Source organism: Strix uralensis, chromosome 1, assembly GCF_047716275.1.
Source record: "Strix uralensis isolate ZFMK-TIS-50842 chromosome 1, bStrUra1, whole genome shotgun sequence".
NCBI classification, from domain to species: Eukaryota; Metazoa; Chordata; class Aves; order Strigiformes; family Strigidae; genus Strix; species Strix uralensis.
The window spans coordinates 118,873,396-118,889,893 of record NC_133972.1 but is presented as its reverse complement, the minus strand read 5'-3'; the positions used below and the strand labels follow the sequence as shown (position 1 = coordinate 118,889,893).

At 37.5% G+C, this 16,498-nt stretch overlaps 1 protein-coding gene across 6 annotated transcripts in view; it reads left to right on the top strand.

Annotated features, from left to right (window-relative positions):
• PTPRM (protein tyrosine phosphatase receptor type M) overlaps positions 1–16,498 on the top strand; it is a 506,311-nt gene that overhangs the window by 433,222 nt on the left and 56,591 nt on the right. For all 6 annotated transcript variants that reach the window (XM_074878569.1, XM_074878552.1, XM_074878543.1 and 3 more), the window contains 3 exons: positions 226–313; positions 6,348–6,424; positions 9,222–9,258. In XM_074878569.1, coding sequence (XP_074734670.1) covers positions 226–313; positions 6,348–6,424; positions 9,222–9,258 — 202 coding nt within the window. The remainder of the gene's footprint in view (positions 1–225; positions 314–6,347; positions 6,425–9,221; positions 9,259–16,498) is intronic.

Below are 16,498 nucleotides of genomic sequence, written 5' to 3'. Positions count from 1 at the left end.
TGTGTAATAGCAAGAAGCAATTTCATGTCAAAGTTTAGATAACATCTGGAGCCATGCATAAATACCATTTAAACAGGAGGCTCATATTTTTGCTCAGTAAAAGAATCAGGTAAATGACACTTTAACAACAATACCCGCAAGTAGTGTTTGACTTTCTCCTTGGTTTATCCGTAAGGTAACTGTTGCTGCATGCTTTTCTTAATGTCACTTTCTTTCCTTTTTTAGAGTTTCTTTGAAGGACAGTCTGCACCGTGGGATTCAGCTAAGAAAGATGAGAACAGAATGAAAAATAGATATGGGAATATCATTGCATGTAAGTGTTGACAACATAATTGTGCGCTGTGTTAACTTCCCTTCATAACTGGATGAGAATGACCACCAGCCTTGTGCTCACATCAGTCTTATATTCCTCTTCTCTAATTAAGAAGGTAAAAGTAAGGGAAGATGTTACCTTTCCTTTTGAGAAACTGTCAGATTTAATGCATTTTTTCACTCAACTAGCCTTCTGTATACCTTCCTGCTGTGGTCAACGTTTGGCTAATGGAGAATGATACCTTTAACCAGTACTCGGCTCCAACAGCTCCCAAACTGCTCCTGGCAGCTTAGTGGAAGAGTACCCATGATTGCATCGGTACCTTGATATTGGGTTCTGGATACTGTAGGAGTGGGCAATACTGCTGCTTAAGTATTCCTTAATAACAGTGACAGCTATCCTGACTTAGCCTCTTAATGCTAGACAGACTCTAAGGAAAAAACCAGAATCTGTATGTTTAACTTAAAAATGCCAAGCTTGATAAAGATTAGATATAATCAAATAACTTGAGGAGATGATAGCATGCTTTGGTGAATGACCCCTAAATCTGGCATTATGAGACTGCAGAATATTGTGGCAAGAGATGCTGCACATGAAGATGGCGGCAGAAAATATGTCAAGTTTGGTAGAATTATATATTTTTATATATTGTTATGTATATTATTATATTATATATTTATTATCTTTACACACTGGCATTGTTGCACTTAAAGGTTAAGTTCCCAGTGTGTATGTAGGAGATGATCCCTTCCCTGATCTAAGGGAGATGATCCCTTCCCTAAGTCTAAGATGCAAAGCGTATGTGTTTCTGCCAGCCAGCCAGATAATCATGAAGCAGGTATAAGCAGAGAAATAAGCAGCAGTCACAGCACATCAGAAGTTTTGTAAGCATGAAAACGAATTATGGCCTTTAAAGAGGGATCATTTAATGATACTGCTGGAGTTTAGAAGTCATGTATAACCCAAGGTACATGGGACAGCATGGTAGAATAAACTGCTGATTGTCTGAACATTTGGAGGACCTATGGAAGGTGTATGTAGTGCGTATTTACACTGCCTAACTTAAGCACCTGGTCTAGGTGCTTGTCCAGGCACAGGTCTACCTAGGTTTCCTCATCCGTGAAGCACATGGACTTGCGAGAGAGAAGGACATCTCTTCCAAAGAAATGATTCAGCAATAGAGCCCATTTGAATGCTTCTGAATCACCACCTCAGGAGGTCCTCTCTGCAGTGCTTGCATAACGAGTCTAGAGAGACCAACTCCTCACTTAGTGACATACAGTAGGTGGTATGAATAGGCCCTTACATCACTGTGACCCAGCTGTGCTGAGACAGTCTACAAAGAGAAAACAGCTCTGTAACTTGCTGCAGATGGAGAAGGAGAACCCACAGGAACTGCTTGTGGAGGCAAAGGCAAGTTAAGCAAGAGATGCTATCTGCCACATCATTTTGAATGGACACAATAGTATTGCTGTGTATTTTGGATGTATACTCTGCTACTTACTGTTCTAGGGAAATGTGAATATCATGACGGACTGGAGAATATGCAAAAGAAGATAAGTTAGCTAGATGTGGTTCTGCTTTTTTTCCTCTAAGCAATCTTTAATGTGTAACAAACTTGTTATTCTGTGAGGATGTAGCAGCAATACATTAGATGACTATTATCTTTTAAGTAAAAATACTGGGCATAAATAAGAATACCAAAAAGTTTTATGCTTAGCCTTCCTTTGTGAAATTTTGTTTCCAGTCCAAGCCTATGACAGTAGATCTTCTCTTTTAGCCAGGTTTAGTGTTGTCAGTCCCCTCTTTAATGTCATGTTAGGCATCACCTTACACTTTGAAGAAAACAGAAGACTACTAGTGCTATATGTCTGAGGTAATGAAGTGATGAGTAGCCAAGGGAAAACAAGTAGAAGGTATTAGATACACAAATCAATGGCAACTACAAGTGATACGGAAGGCTTTCTGAGAGGGCAGATATAAGTCAGCTCATTTAGATCTCAATTTACTACTAATGTCCTCAGTATTCAGCAAGGGGAAAGACTTAGATGGAATTGTTATCAATAACACTTCCTATTTATGTGGCTGTGAAAACACAGATAACACAAGTTAAAATTAAAATCCATTAGAGTTAAAGGCACTAGCTTAAAAGAGAGGCTGAAACTGCCCACAGTTTGTCATTTGTTAAATACATGTATGCAAATTGGGTAGTTAACTGTTTAATTATTTTATGTGTTTTTCTGCTGGATAAATGATTGCTTGTCTCAGAGTCTGCGAGTAAATTTTAGTGGTTCACTTTTGAAAATGTCCCAGATAGTAGTATAAAGTATTTTCTTTAGCTGAAAATAATTTTACTAAATTGCCCTTTTATGCTATGTTTAAAGACTTAAAAATATGATGGTTCAGATGCCACTGACTATGGGTACATGATTATAATTAGATGTATGGTTTTTTCTATAAAGCATTTAATGTAATTTTTTCCATCCATTTATCCTCTTTGTTTAAATTTTCCCCAAGATACTACTGTTACATTATTGCTTGTAGTCATTATTGTTCTCTGAGGGTACTAAAACAATAGTACCAAGTGGCCAGCATTGCAGGAGCTTGTCAAAATGGCAATATGCTTTACATTACCCAAGTGATGTGCGTTTAATTGGCTACAAGCGTGCCCTACCCATTGTCTGAAAGTGGCTACAACTTGTGAGTTGCTGTATCAACAAACTGAATCATGATCATAGTCCAGTCACCCACAGAAAACATGCTTCTTCTTTACTGAACACAAAAAGAGTTGTGTTTTCTCATTAGGAACTAAAACTGGCATGAATCTGCTAAATGAATCTTTTTTACCTAAGAAAAATTCTGTTTCTGCCGTGATCGTGTAGGGTTATGCATGGATTTTGGCAAAATCTATTGGTTTTTACTCAGGAGAGATCCTGAGGTAATTTCAGAATGGGAGGGGTTCTGTATTTATTTTTATCCAATTCAGTATTGACTAAATGAGAAGAGAATATTGATCACAGCTTTTAAAGCAGCTAAAGATTTTTGGCGAGACATTTATAAAAGGCTTGAGTTGCAAAGAATCAGCAAGGCACGTCCCAAGAAAGGGTCATTGGCTAGGCATGCTAATCAACCAGCTACTCAAGGGGCTTGTTAGAGATCACAGTCTGCAGGCTGGCCTATACATGTAGGTAACATGAGGGGAGCAAGAATAAAATGCTTATATTCATTATCTGTTACTGTTTTCTACAAAGACAAATGGATTCTAACATAACTAATTTTGAAAGCTTAAGTGATCAGTGCAAAGTTAAGTTTGATCTCCTAATAGAAGGGTATCAACAATGAGCTGGAAAACAGAGTATTTAAAAGCTACAAAAATTGTCAAGAGCAGCTGAAGTATAAAGGAAAAAAATATCCTAAGAATCTAGACAGTTAACCTAGAGGCTATTTAAGAATCAACATAAATGTTGGAAAAATATATGGCTTGTTTACCTCTTAGGTTTAAATCTACTTGACATAAGCACAGGTGTAGACACAGTAACATTTCTTTTTGTTGACTAAAGATTTTTTTTTCAAATTAGGAAGTGTTGCCATGCAGCAAGGAGTTAACTAGAGTTTCCAAAGCAATGAAAAGAGAGTCATTCCAGCCCCACTGCAAATAAATGGGTATCAAGCAGTTCATTACCTCCAGAATTCCCAGAAACTTAGCTGAGAATGCAGTACTAGAAAGGATGCACGTGAAGAGGAAAAAGGGCAAAAAGAGGATATGAAGATATAGGTATGAAGTAATTTACTTAGTTTTGCCCAAACTGAAGCAAGAATAATTGCAAGGAAAGAATGGAGTAAATAAGGAAAATAACAAAATAACAGGAAAGATAAAGAAAAGATACCACTGTATATTATTCAATTTATAAATCAGTCTAAAAGAAATAACAGTAAATTACATTTTTAAGATGGTCCTTAGTGGGAAATTTAAGCTTGTTTTGCCCAGTATGAAACTCATTAGTGTGCACATCATCAGACAGGATTCAGTGGCCTAAACATAGACATGTAGTGACATTTCAGGTGACCTAGGATATCTGTGCAGGACCAACAAATGTGACACAGTACACATGAGAGAACTGTGTTACTCCATAGTGGCAGTTGAAGGCTAGGCAGTATATGCCAGGGTATATAAAGTGGCATGAGATGCTTGTGCTTAGACAACTGAATCCTGCCCTAAGTAATTCAGAAAATATAAAAGTGGAGATCTTTACTAGCCTGAGTTGTCCTGGTGAGAATGCTTTTAAGGCAATGATGCAGGAAATCATGAAAATGTGGATGAAGACATACCAGGAGTCCAAGCAAGCTTGACTGCTGGATTCTGCTGACTTTAGCAGAAGTTGGACCAGGTCCCAAAACTGGAAAAGCAGCAGAAACTTTGTTCTGCAGAAACTGATAAATAGCTTAATTAAGCGGAGAATAGCACAGCATGGGTTATGTAATGGAGGGTCACATCTCAACTTTTAGTCTCAGAAAAGTAAATAAAGAGTCTGAAAAGGCTGACCTAATTAACATAATTGATTTGAATATTCCAGCATGTTTGGAAAAACTCATTCTTGAAAACTGTTGGGTGAGATAATCACAAGAAAACAGCAAAATAAGAGTGGTGTGGGACCTAGAGCTGGATTTTTAATTCATTCTGATTTACTACATTTTTTTTAAAACTGTGCCCTTTCTCTCTCCCAGGGGAATCCCAGAGAAACATATGAAGCTCTGAGATCTCTAGTCCCTGAGATCTGGAGCATAAAAGAGGATGAAATAAAGAATTTGCCTCTTCCCTTCCTACTCAGTCATTTGAAAATGTCTTGACTTGTAATTCTAAAACAATGTTATTTTAAGAACCATTTTCCCTCTCCTTCCTCCCCCATAATTTGGGCCAATATGCTACTTATGATGAAGTTGGGTTTTTATGCCATTTCGTGTACTTTCATTCATTTGTTATCTTTTAGATTTTTAAAGCTGGAAGAAAAAGCTATTAAAGACATAGGTGGCAAGTTTCAGGTGCTCTAATGCTTGTTTACATTTACAACAAAATAATGACAGTCATGAAGGTCTGTCATCAGCTGCAAGTAATATTAGCTCAGCTAGCAAGCAGCATTCAAAAACAGTAATGCACAGGTATCTAATTAGCAAGAGTAACTTGTAAACAAGGCAGCAGTGGCTATTTACCATCTCTCCATCCTTGAGATGATACCTTCAAATTGTTTTATCAACAACTTGTGAAGCATTCTGGAAAAGCCATTGTGTTCGGTTGCTTTTGAACCAAGAGAATCAAGAGGAGCATATGGAGTCTCACAGAAGAAAAAGCCCTGCTAGCACACAGAGATTCTTGGGGCGGGGGAGGATCTAGCCTCTAGCACTTCTTAATCACTGCTGTGGTATCATAAAGAAAATGAGGCAGCTGACAAGAAACAAATTCATGCCATGGTGCTTTGGATTGGCATTTGGAAAAAAGAGTTGGAAGTGTTTGCACATTCACGGATATAGATGGCCACAGTGGAGCAAAACTCGGTGACAAAGCCATTATCTGACTGCTTGGGTTTTGTCATTACTTTGGTTTTGCTTTCTCCCTTACTGAAAACAAAATGAGTTTCCTTCAGAAACTGTGAGGTGGCAGTATGTCTTGTAGAATGACTTCGGCTTATTTTGAGTACTGGCAGAAGCATTTCCAAATGACTAAACCTTTGACAACATAGTTATTTATTTTATTGACAAAAGACAGGGGGTATCAAGGCAAAACACATAAAATTGCAATGGATTTCACACTAGAAATATTTAAGATATTCAGACTGAAAATCAGAGGGGATTTGGAAAGCCTTATGAATGACTGAAATGAGGATTGAACGTAGATACAATATTTTCATGTACAACAAAACAAGCATGAACTTGCAAATGCTGAGGTTTTAGTTTGACTTTAAAGTAGTATTTTGATGAAGGCTTTGTTACTGAACATGTCTTTAATTACTTTTTTTCCTCTCCATTGTTTCCATTTCAGATGATCATTCTCGAGTGAGATTGCAGCCCATTGAAGGAGAAACAAGTTCCGATTACATCAATGGAAATTATATTGATGTGCGTATACTGATGTAGTCAACAAACTTAACGTTGTGTTCAGTCAAAGAGGGAGCTCTTATTATTCTCACATTATTCATGATTTGTAATAGATATCACAGCTAATACCAGCTGCTAAACATTGTTGGAAAGTACTGTCTTTGGAAGCTAGGTGTACACTAAAGGGAAAAAAAAAGTCTCAAAGGTTTTATCAATAGGCAAATGAAAGGAGTCATTTCCTCCAACTGCCACTAGACTGAAACCTTGCCAGCAACACTGTATGGCTACTTTGCCTGCTGGTGCTTATATAGGCTAACAAAATGCTGTTTTCACTTTCTGTCAACAGCTTGGCACCATTCCACATTTAAAAGAAAGCTGTTTGCATATTAATGTGACAAAATTCTGTAATGCCTAATGCAGAGATTTGCAATCTCTTGTCATCTCTGCACTTTTAAGTCGCCTTCAAAGTATATTCTGCAGCTGTTAACCAGTACTTCTAATGCAAGCAAGACATTTCATTAAATATGTAGGCTGTTTAATTATTGAAGGTGGCTTCTTTGTTCATTCTGCATCATGTTAGCTTAATGTTTTACATTAGAATAAATTCTTTAAGAGACAAGGTGGTTTTGGTTGAAAGAATGAACTCAAAAGTAGAATTGAAAATCATTAGAAAATCAGTACTATCTAAAGCCAGAAATCTATGGATAGCAAAGATAATAATTTTATTGTTTACATGGAGTGCTAGATGTTAGGCTAAGTAAAACAAGTGTTGCTTCATAAGAAACCGTGTCTGCTAAAGATTTCTTGTTCAGCAGTGGCACCTTTGAAAAATGGTGTCACAGTTTGCAGTTCAAATTTAATCACCAGTATGAAACAGGAATGTAACAGATGTTTTTCTCAGAGTATGGAGGAACTAGAGCTATGCAAGAAAAGTAGGTACTTCAGTTGTAACAGTCTGAAGTCTGAAGTTGTAACCTTCTGAAGATACCTCCTTCTATCGATGTTTATTAGCATGTTCAAGAACCATTAAGTTAAGCTCAGATTTCTGCTCAGTCCCTTGCTGTTTGAAAGAATAGCATAGTCACCAAGAGGTAAAGGCACATGTGGAAATATATTTAGTTAGACATCTCACTGAACTCTGAAGGGAGTAATCTGTCATGAAAGGAAAGAGAGTTCATGTTGGGGACCTAGATTTGAATTCACTTTCACACTTTTTCCAGCATTCAGGATTGTTCTCATTTTAGGCTACTAGTATGTTCTTGTGTCAGATTTTGATCTGACTCTTAAAATATTAAAAGATGTGAGGAATAAGGATTTGGACCATACAGTCTCATTTAAAATGCTGATAAGATAGCTGCATAGCAACCTTTTTTCCTTATGGAAGTACAAGAGGATGGAGAGAGTGTGGCCCTAAAAGAAACAATGGGTGAGAACCAAAAAATTCGCCCCCCAAACTCAGCAGATGGCTTTGATGCAAAGCTTGGAGGACTGCAGACATCTTCCAAAGACAACCCTACCACAAAACATAGCAATTTTTGTTTATAATCTTGCTAGTCAGGTTTCCATTAGAAATGCTTGGTTTTCTACTACAGAAGCAGCTGCAATTTTATTCTTGCATGCGGTTATTAGTACAGTTGTCATGTTGTCAGAATAAACATGTTAATAAAGGAATGGTACCATCACAGACACTATGAAATTTTCTTGGATAAAAGACAGGGGGAAATGGTTATCCTGCATTTTTTCACTGGGAAATGGAAGTGTTTGATCCCAGCCACTAGGGATATTACATAACACATAGCAGAAAAAAATCAACTCTGTAGCTCTCTGAACACTTCTCAGTTCATAGACAGCCAAATTTTGTGTCAATGGCATGCAAAGGAACCAATTCTGTAATTCATGTTATTCCTTCTGTAATATTCAAGGTATCCAGTTGTTTTGAGTCTTTCCCACATTGTATCACTACGATGCCCCTTGCTCTTTTACAAACAAATTGCAATGACATGCAAGCAACAGCTTAAAGTTCTTCCAGTTGATGACACAACACATCATAACCATTATTAAAAGATTAACCCTGGTATAACTGAATCTATCAACATACTAGTGCATGATGTAAACCTTTGGTAACACTCCCATCACATCAGAAACTCAAATACTATAAAATTCCCTATTGGCAACCTATTCAATGTTGGAAAGAATTCATAGAATATTAGTCATTATTGCACGGCCAGCTTGTGATTAAGTTGCTCTTGTCATCACAGAAACATAGAACTGGTTTATGTTCTTCCTTTTTAGATGTGAACAAGTGTATTCACACCAAATCATTTAGTCAAAGAATTTACCCTCCTTTTTACTGTTCAGAAATAAAACATAAACAAATCACAGTGGACAGAGTGAACATCCTCCCACCCTTCCCCAGGCTGAATGCAAATATAGGATGCTTTAGCTGTTAAAAAAGGCTTTGCACTCAACAGCAATAGCTTGGAGGTATATCTCAGACTCTATGAGCGTCTGATGCCATTAGCTGCAAGTGCTAGAGAGGATTTTATGCTGTTCATTTTCAGCAGAGCCAACAAGGGACTGAAAGAACATATTACTTCTGTCCCCTAATGTACAAGGCTGCAACTTAAGTGTCTTGAAGAAACACATTTGCTTCTTATTCCCCTTATCCCTTGCCCTACCCCCACTGGAAAGAACTTTTACATCTAATATGTTAACTGTATTGTTGTGATTTTTACTGAATACTACTCTAAATGAAGTTTCACTCATAGCAACATAGCTGAGTTGCATATTGCTTATACTTTTTTTCAATTTATTTTAGGGTTATCATAGACCAAATCACTACATTGCTACACAAGGTAAGTTTATCACCCTTTCTTTTTTGGTTATGTGAGGCTAAGAGGTTTTGGTACCTGGATTACAGTTAATACTCTCTAATATGCTTTCTTGCCACAGTCAATATCCAGGACAGAGTAGGCTCAATCACTTAGGTAGAAGTGAGTAAACTGAATTATTATCTAATTTTCAGGTATGTCAAGTACCTTTGTATTCTCATAGGTTTTGAGTAGAAAAGCAAAATACATTCTTTTTGGCAGAAGTTACTCACATGTTGTTACTCATGAAAAAAGAAGTCATAGTAGAAATATTCAGTAAACTTTTCAGAGGGACAACAGTGTCATGAAAATTCTTATCCTCTTAATTGTTCAATGATAACTAGGCTTCAGGTCCTTAAATTACAAAACACTTCAGTTAGCAAGTCTTAGTAGAGGACACAAAGACATACTACACTTGCAGAGGTATTCTTAAAAGGTATCTAGAGAGACAGTTTTACAGGCCATCATTTAAAAGCTTGCTTGTGAACAAGAACGTATTCCTTTGTCAACACACAAATTAAGTTTCAATTTGTACTTGTCTTCAAAGACATGATTTGCCCATTCTGATGCAGTTCTTATTTATTTTTTGGTCAAGTTCAGAGCTGGAACGGGTGGGAAACATGAGTCTTCTGTGACTGCTTAATCATAATATTGAACAATATGCCAATCTTCTGCCTATGCTTGGATAGCATACATGTGAAGATCTGATTGCTTCTCCACTGCTTGGAGGGAATCTTCTCTGTAATAGGTATTCTGTGACAATGCTTCCTGCATTTGCCCGTGGATCTGAAGAAGTTGAGCTACACCCATGTACATTATTTCAACACATGCCCAACCTTTTAAGAGAGCCAGCTGGAGTACTGAGTGTAGTACATTCAGAACAATCTTACCATGTGTTGGATTCAGAGATCATATATACTTTTTAATTACTTTTTATCAAAGCAGAGAAAATGTTGGCCATGTCAAATAAGAGCTCTTCTTGTGATTTCAGTTGTCCCCTAAGTAACCCAGAGTCTGCAGCCTCTAGTCCTCACTTCTACCAGTGGGAGGCTTCGTATCTCTGCCTTTCTGTACTTCAGCTCTCCACAGTCCCAAATGAGGTGCTGCTTTGTGTCAGATGACGGTGGGGCAGGACGCAGATCTTATTTCTAGAAACGCCTCACTACTGTCAATACTACAGTTTTAGACCAGAATTAGAATTTGTGATCTTAGAATGTGAGCCATTTAAATGTGTTTCTTCTTCCACTTCTGCTACCCACCCACCACATCCCTCAGTCCACAGTCTTTCTACAGATGAGCCAGATAGGAAAAGCAGGACAAAAATGCAACATTTGCTCAATTTCCTTTGGGCTTTTACACCTTCCTCTTCTAAGACGAAATGGATTGTTCCATTTAACCTTTAGCTAATGATGCTGTTGTTTTTCACCTTTAATTTAATCCAGGAATAAAAAGATACACAGCTGGCATTTTACTTGCAGTTTGTAATACAGTTGTTTTCATCAGGAGGTTCAGCAGAAGATCTCCCTGACAGCTTCCTGATAAGACATAGGAGAGCCCTGTCTGAAGCAAGTTTAAATTTCACTCATATCACTCATAATACTTGAATAACAAATACCAAGCTTGAGGTTTTTGTACTTTCAGCTCTTAAAGCCAAGTATGTAACAATGTATGAATAATGTACTGGAAGTCTATGTACCAGATACACCAGCAAGTCCCAACAGTTTCTCTACCACACTTTTTTCCTGATACGGTGTCAAGAAGGAGAATAAGAGGAGTAGAAACAAGTCTTGTTCCAAGATGTAAAGGATATATGACTGTTTCAGCTGTCATTCTTTGGGGCAGGTCCCATCAATTTCTTCTGTGTCGGTGCAGCTAAATGCACACAGGAATGCCTATCCCCTCCCACGGTGCAATGAGAAATTGACTCTCTGAAGACTATAAAATTCATTTTAAAATGGGTATACAATTTACAGCAAATTCAAAATAATCTGGCTGTGAGTTTTTTGATAGATTACATCTTTAACATCTTTTTTTTTAAGGCCAGTTGGGAAGCAGATTTGTATATCCATTTTGGAGGAATGAAGAGCACTGATCTTAAGAGGTTTATGTATTCTCTCTGGCTTTGTCCCTGGCCCGCTGAAGAATCATGAGAAAGTTGATTTTCCTTCCTCTGTCTCAGCTTTCCCATCTGCAGAATAGGGTTAAAAATACTCATCTGCTTTTTATAGTTCTCTTCAATGTCCTAATAGATGCAGCTGTGTAAAGTCTAGTTAGTGTGATTCTCCAGTATCCCAGCTTCCTGAGAAAGCCTTTGCACAATAGTAACACTTCCAGTAAGATGCAGTCTCTGTCTTCTGCAAAGGTGATAAGGTAACTGGAAATAATCTCTCAAACTCCTTTAAGGCTCTATATTAAGTATGAAAGGAAAGACATTTGTTTCACATGTCAGACTATGCCTCTGTATATCTTTCTTACTAGTAAGCCTGTCACGAGCCATGGCTTGCAGTATAGCCAATGTTCATGTTCTGTTTTAGAACATGCTTTCATATAGATATGTATAAACACATCAATGCAGCACAACAGTTAAGCTGCGTGATTAATTCCCTTGATGTCTACTTTACATCAATCTTTAAATAACTTTTCCATTGTCCCTTTTCTCCTCCACCGCAACTTTCATAGGTGCACATGTCTATTGTTCTTTGAAGGAAAATATCATTATGTGAGTCAGTTTTAAATCTCTAAGGAGTTAGAATGATTGATATTTAATTTTCCTATGTTCTTCTTAAGCTGCATTCGACATATCAAGTGTTAATGAGCAAATATAATTGTTTGAAGTGAAGAAGTGGCAAATTTAATCAGTTTGTAATAGACTACCAATCTGCTTTTAACAGAGCTGGGAGTTGTATAATCACCTGTTTATTAAAGTGTTACTGTCTTCCATATTAACCAGAGTTTGACATACAGACTGGTATCTTTCCACCTTGGCATTCATAGCATCCTGCTGCTAAATTGAATTAGGGGGAGAAGCATTTCTTAAAAGACTTACCTAATGGAAGCTTTCTCAACTAATAATAAAAAAAGGTTTTAATTCCATTTTAAGAGTAATACATTCAGAGTGTGCAATTTCAATTATAAAATTAACATCAATTTTCTTTTATGTAATAAGTATAATGTGAGTGGTAGACTGAATTTACAGCTAATAAAGACTTTCGGTGATCTGCTGTAATTGGCATCAACAGATGGGATCTGCACCTGAGTCACCATGATTAAAAAGAATCCCTCATAACAAGCCAGCATATTGGGTCATGCAGAACCAGCAAGCTGGTACAGTTGAAAACTCGCTATTTTGTTTTATATATCCCTGGTTCCCATGGATATAATTCTTTAAATTTTTTTTATAGCAGAATATTGAGCTCTTGTATGATCTGTTCAATTTACTGGCAGCTCGGATTTTTTTTTCCATGAGTTAGGTAATCAATGAATTTTAACCAGGTCCTTTATTTAGCGGCTTAGATTGAATATGGGTACAGTACTTACTGTCACACACAGTGCTGGATATTCTTACTATTGGATGAGTGTTGTTGAAATTTTCTACTGTGAGGGTGATACAATCAGGGTGAAACATGCAATATCATAGAATGTTTTGGGTTGGAAGAGACCTTAAAGATGATCTAGTTCCAACCCCACTGCCATGATCAGGGACACCTTCCACCAGACCAGGTTGCTCAAAGCCCCGTCCAGCCTGGCCTTGAACACTTCCAGGGAGGGGGCATCCACAGCTTCCCTGGGCAACCTGTTCCAGTGTCTCACCACCCTCACAGGAAAGAATGTCTTCCTTATATACAATCTAAGTCTACCCTCTTTCACTTTAAAGCCATTACCCCTCATCCTACCACTACATGCCCTTGTAAAAAGTCCCTCTCCAGCGTTCTTGTAGATCCACTTTAGGTGCTGGAAGGCCACTATAAGGTCTCCCCAGAGTCTTCTCTTCTCCAGGCTGAACAACCCCAACTCCCTCAGCCTGTCCTCATAAGGGAGGTGCTCCAGCCCCCGATCATCTTTGTGGCCTACTCTGGACCCACTCTGACAGGTCCATGTACTTCTTATGCTGAGGCCCCAGAGCTGGACACAGGTCTCCAGGTGGGGTCTCACAAGAGCGGAGCAGAGGGAAAGAATCACCTCCCTTGACCTGCTGGTCACTCTTCTTTTGATGCAGTTGTCTTTCTGGGCTGCAAACACACATTGCCAGGTTATGTTGAGCTTCTCATCATTATGGAGGCAGACATCAACTTCTCAGGAGAAGTTTTTAGGTATGAGTTATAAACTTCTGAAAATAAATATTTGCAATTGAAATGTTTACAGTCTTCAGTACAGCAGCATAAACTTGCCACTGTAATAACCCCTTTCATATTCCTTCTCTTTTCAGCAAAATATGTGTCTTTCTTCCACACACGACTGTATATGTTGTGAACATTTTAATAAGGGTTTTCAGAAACAAAAATACATTTTCTTTCAAACCGCAAGTTCCCTTTCAGTTATCTGAAGCAGAAATATTGCTTTGAATAATAATACTCTTAACTTCCTTGGCATGTTTTTTGTTTTTATGTTGCAAAAAGTTGTCAGAACTATAGCAGTGTGGTAGCTCCACACTTCTCTTTGCAAAGAAACTTCTGCTGCCACGGTTTTAGCCTTGAGATGAAAATTAACATTTGAAATTACTTCAGGGAGAATTGAAAAACAACAAAGCAAGATAGCTCTACACAGTATTTCAGCTTTATATATGCTGTTATTTTTGCAGGATGTAGGGTAGTCAGGCTGATTTCCTGATACATATAAAAAGTGATTGAATTCTGTACACCTGTATTAATCTTGAAGATTCAACTGTGGTTGATGCTGTTCCTTATTTCTTAATCATCAAAATGTTAAAAAGGTGATTGAAGCCATCTGTCTTCAGTGAAGGAGATTAACCCATTCTTAAGCACTACATTGAACAGGCAAAGCTTTCTGACACATGTACTTCACCTGTTTTGCAATAGTGGTGGCAAATGCCAAAGAATTTACTTTTTTTCCCACACCCAAATGCATACAGAAGTAATAGACCCTCTACATATGGAAGTGATATCTCCGAGTTATATTGTGAAGCCATATGTGAAATTCACCAGAGCTCTCTTACTACCATTTCCCACTGAAGGCCGATGATAGCAGTTATGACATTTGAGCATCTTTTAAAAGCTGGTACTTTTACTAGTGTTGAGGACAAAAAGAGACAGTGTGTAGTAAAAACTAGTAACTATCAAAGTAACACTTTTTAACAGTTGCCACGTTATGGTACTTGAGAATACCAGAGGTTGTCTCTGCCTCTTTGTTTACAATAGGTTTTAGTGATAACTATGTTAGAAGAGTTACCTTTCACCATTTTCATTATTCCTATATTTTTCTATGTTTGTCTTAATCAGCTGTGTGGTAGTTCTGGCTATACAGGGAATGAGATGCCCCTGTTGCTTTCCTTTCAGCGTAGAAGGTTGTAAATGCAGAGGTAGCATAGTTTTCTAATAGACACAAAGTTGGCTTCGACTCTGTTGCGGTGTGTCACTTCTCTGAATCTTTGTGTGCAGACCAAGTGAAACAGGAGCATTGCTGGAAAACTGATGATAGATCCATTACTAGGTAGAGCCACTTAACATTCTTCTTTGCATATGTGTGGCTACATTTTGCATAAAATACATGCCTGCCTTTCATAAACCTTTGGAAATTCTTTGAAAGTACAAACAAGCTCTAGAAATTATACTGAATAATTATTTAATATTGATTTGCTGATATAAATTCCCACATCACATGCAGGCTGTTCTTTCACTTGCTTGTTAATGTGGCTTGTGAAAAAACAGTTTGAGAAACTGATGACTTTTCAGTAGTCCATTGTCAGTGCCATAGAGGAAGAAAAAGCAATCCTCTGTCCTCTCCCCCACAAAGATTGAGCAGCAGAAAATCAGACGTAAAGGTCTTCAGAGCATATATAGATTTCTGTCTCAAAGAAAAGATATTGGTTTAATTTCTCTGTTGTGAAGTCAGTCTAGAATAGCTACAACAGCATATCAGAAGTAATAGAAGTGAGAGACTACAGTAATTAAGTAGACAGAGATGAATCAAGCAGAAGGAAATGTTTCAAGGTTGTATTGTAGAAGATAGAAGATTGTGTGAAAGGTAATATATTTGTCCTCTTTTAAAAAATGTGACTATAAAATATGTACTGCAAACAAGGAAGTTATAATCTTCCTGAAACTCAAGAGCTGAACGAACTGATCTTGTGAACCAAACACACTTTCAGAAAATATTATGGAGGTGGCCATGTATTACTTTATTTGCTGCTCAGACTCCTGATTACCTAGATTATGCACTAGAATATGCTTTTTGTCGAAGAAAAATGTATACAACATCATCTTTACAGATGTACTTCACATGTCTGTATTTTGGGGGGATGCAAATTATAAAAAGCTTATGTTTGATAATAGGGTTTCCATCCTCAATAAAGAATCAGCCATAAGTTGAACTTGATGGGGAAGGTACCTGGCACTCTTGATGGAGTACTGTTAACATGCCTGTCAATCAGTGAAGCCTAATACTAAAGCAGAAGGAGCAGAGAAATGCAGTTTGTCAGGAAAATCACGTAGTCAAAGCATGTTTTTCTCTGTGAAGTTTATTTTCCAGCCAGTCTTCAGCAGCCTGGAGGAAGCTTGGCAGCAGGTGTAAGAAGGCTTTTCGTCTTCTCATTTGCTGGAAAAAAAAAAAAAAAATAGTGTAGCAAATTTACAAACAGAATGTATTTCAGAAACAAATGTATCAAGAAACAAATAAGGCAGCTATTTTTTGTGTGTTGTCACCATATCCAAATCTTTGAAACCTGTCATCTTTATTCTGTATGCTTTGGTGGGAACTGAAATCTCTATATTGATACGGCCACCAATGCACATGACAGTCTGGGTGATTTTGAAGCACTGCCTTTGAAAAAAAAAATATACAGGCTTATTGGATTAATTACTTTCCCTATCCATCTGTATTCCTCTGTGCAGTTGCATATTCAGATGAAGACTTTGTGGAGATTCCCTCTGCTGCTGCTAAATCTCATTCTGTTGCAAACATGCTCATATGTCTGTACTAAACACAAATACACTCCACATGTTAGAAATGGCTTTCCTTGTTTATGGTGTACATCAAATACTCTGGTCTC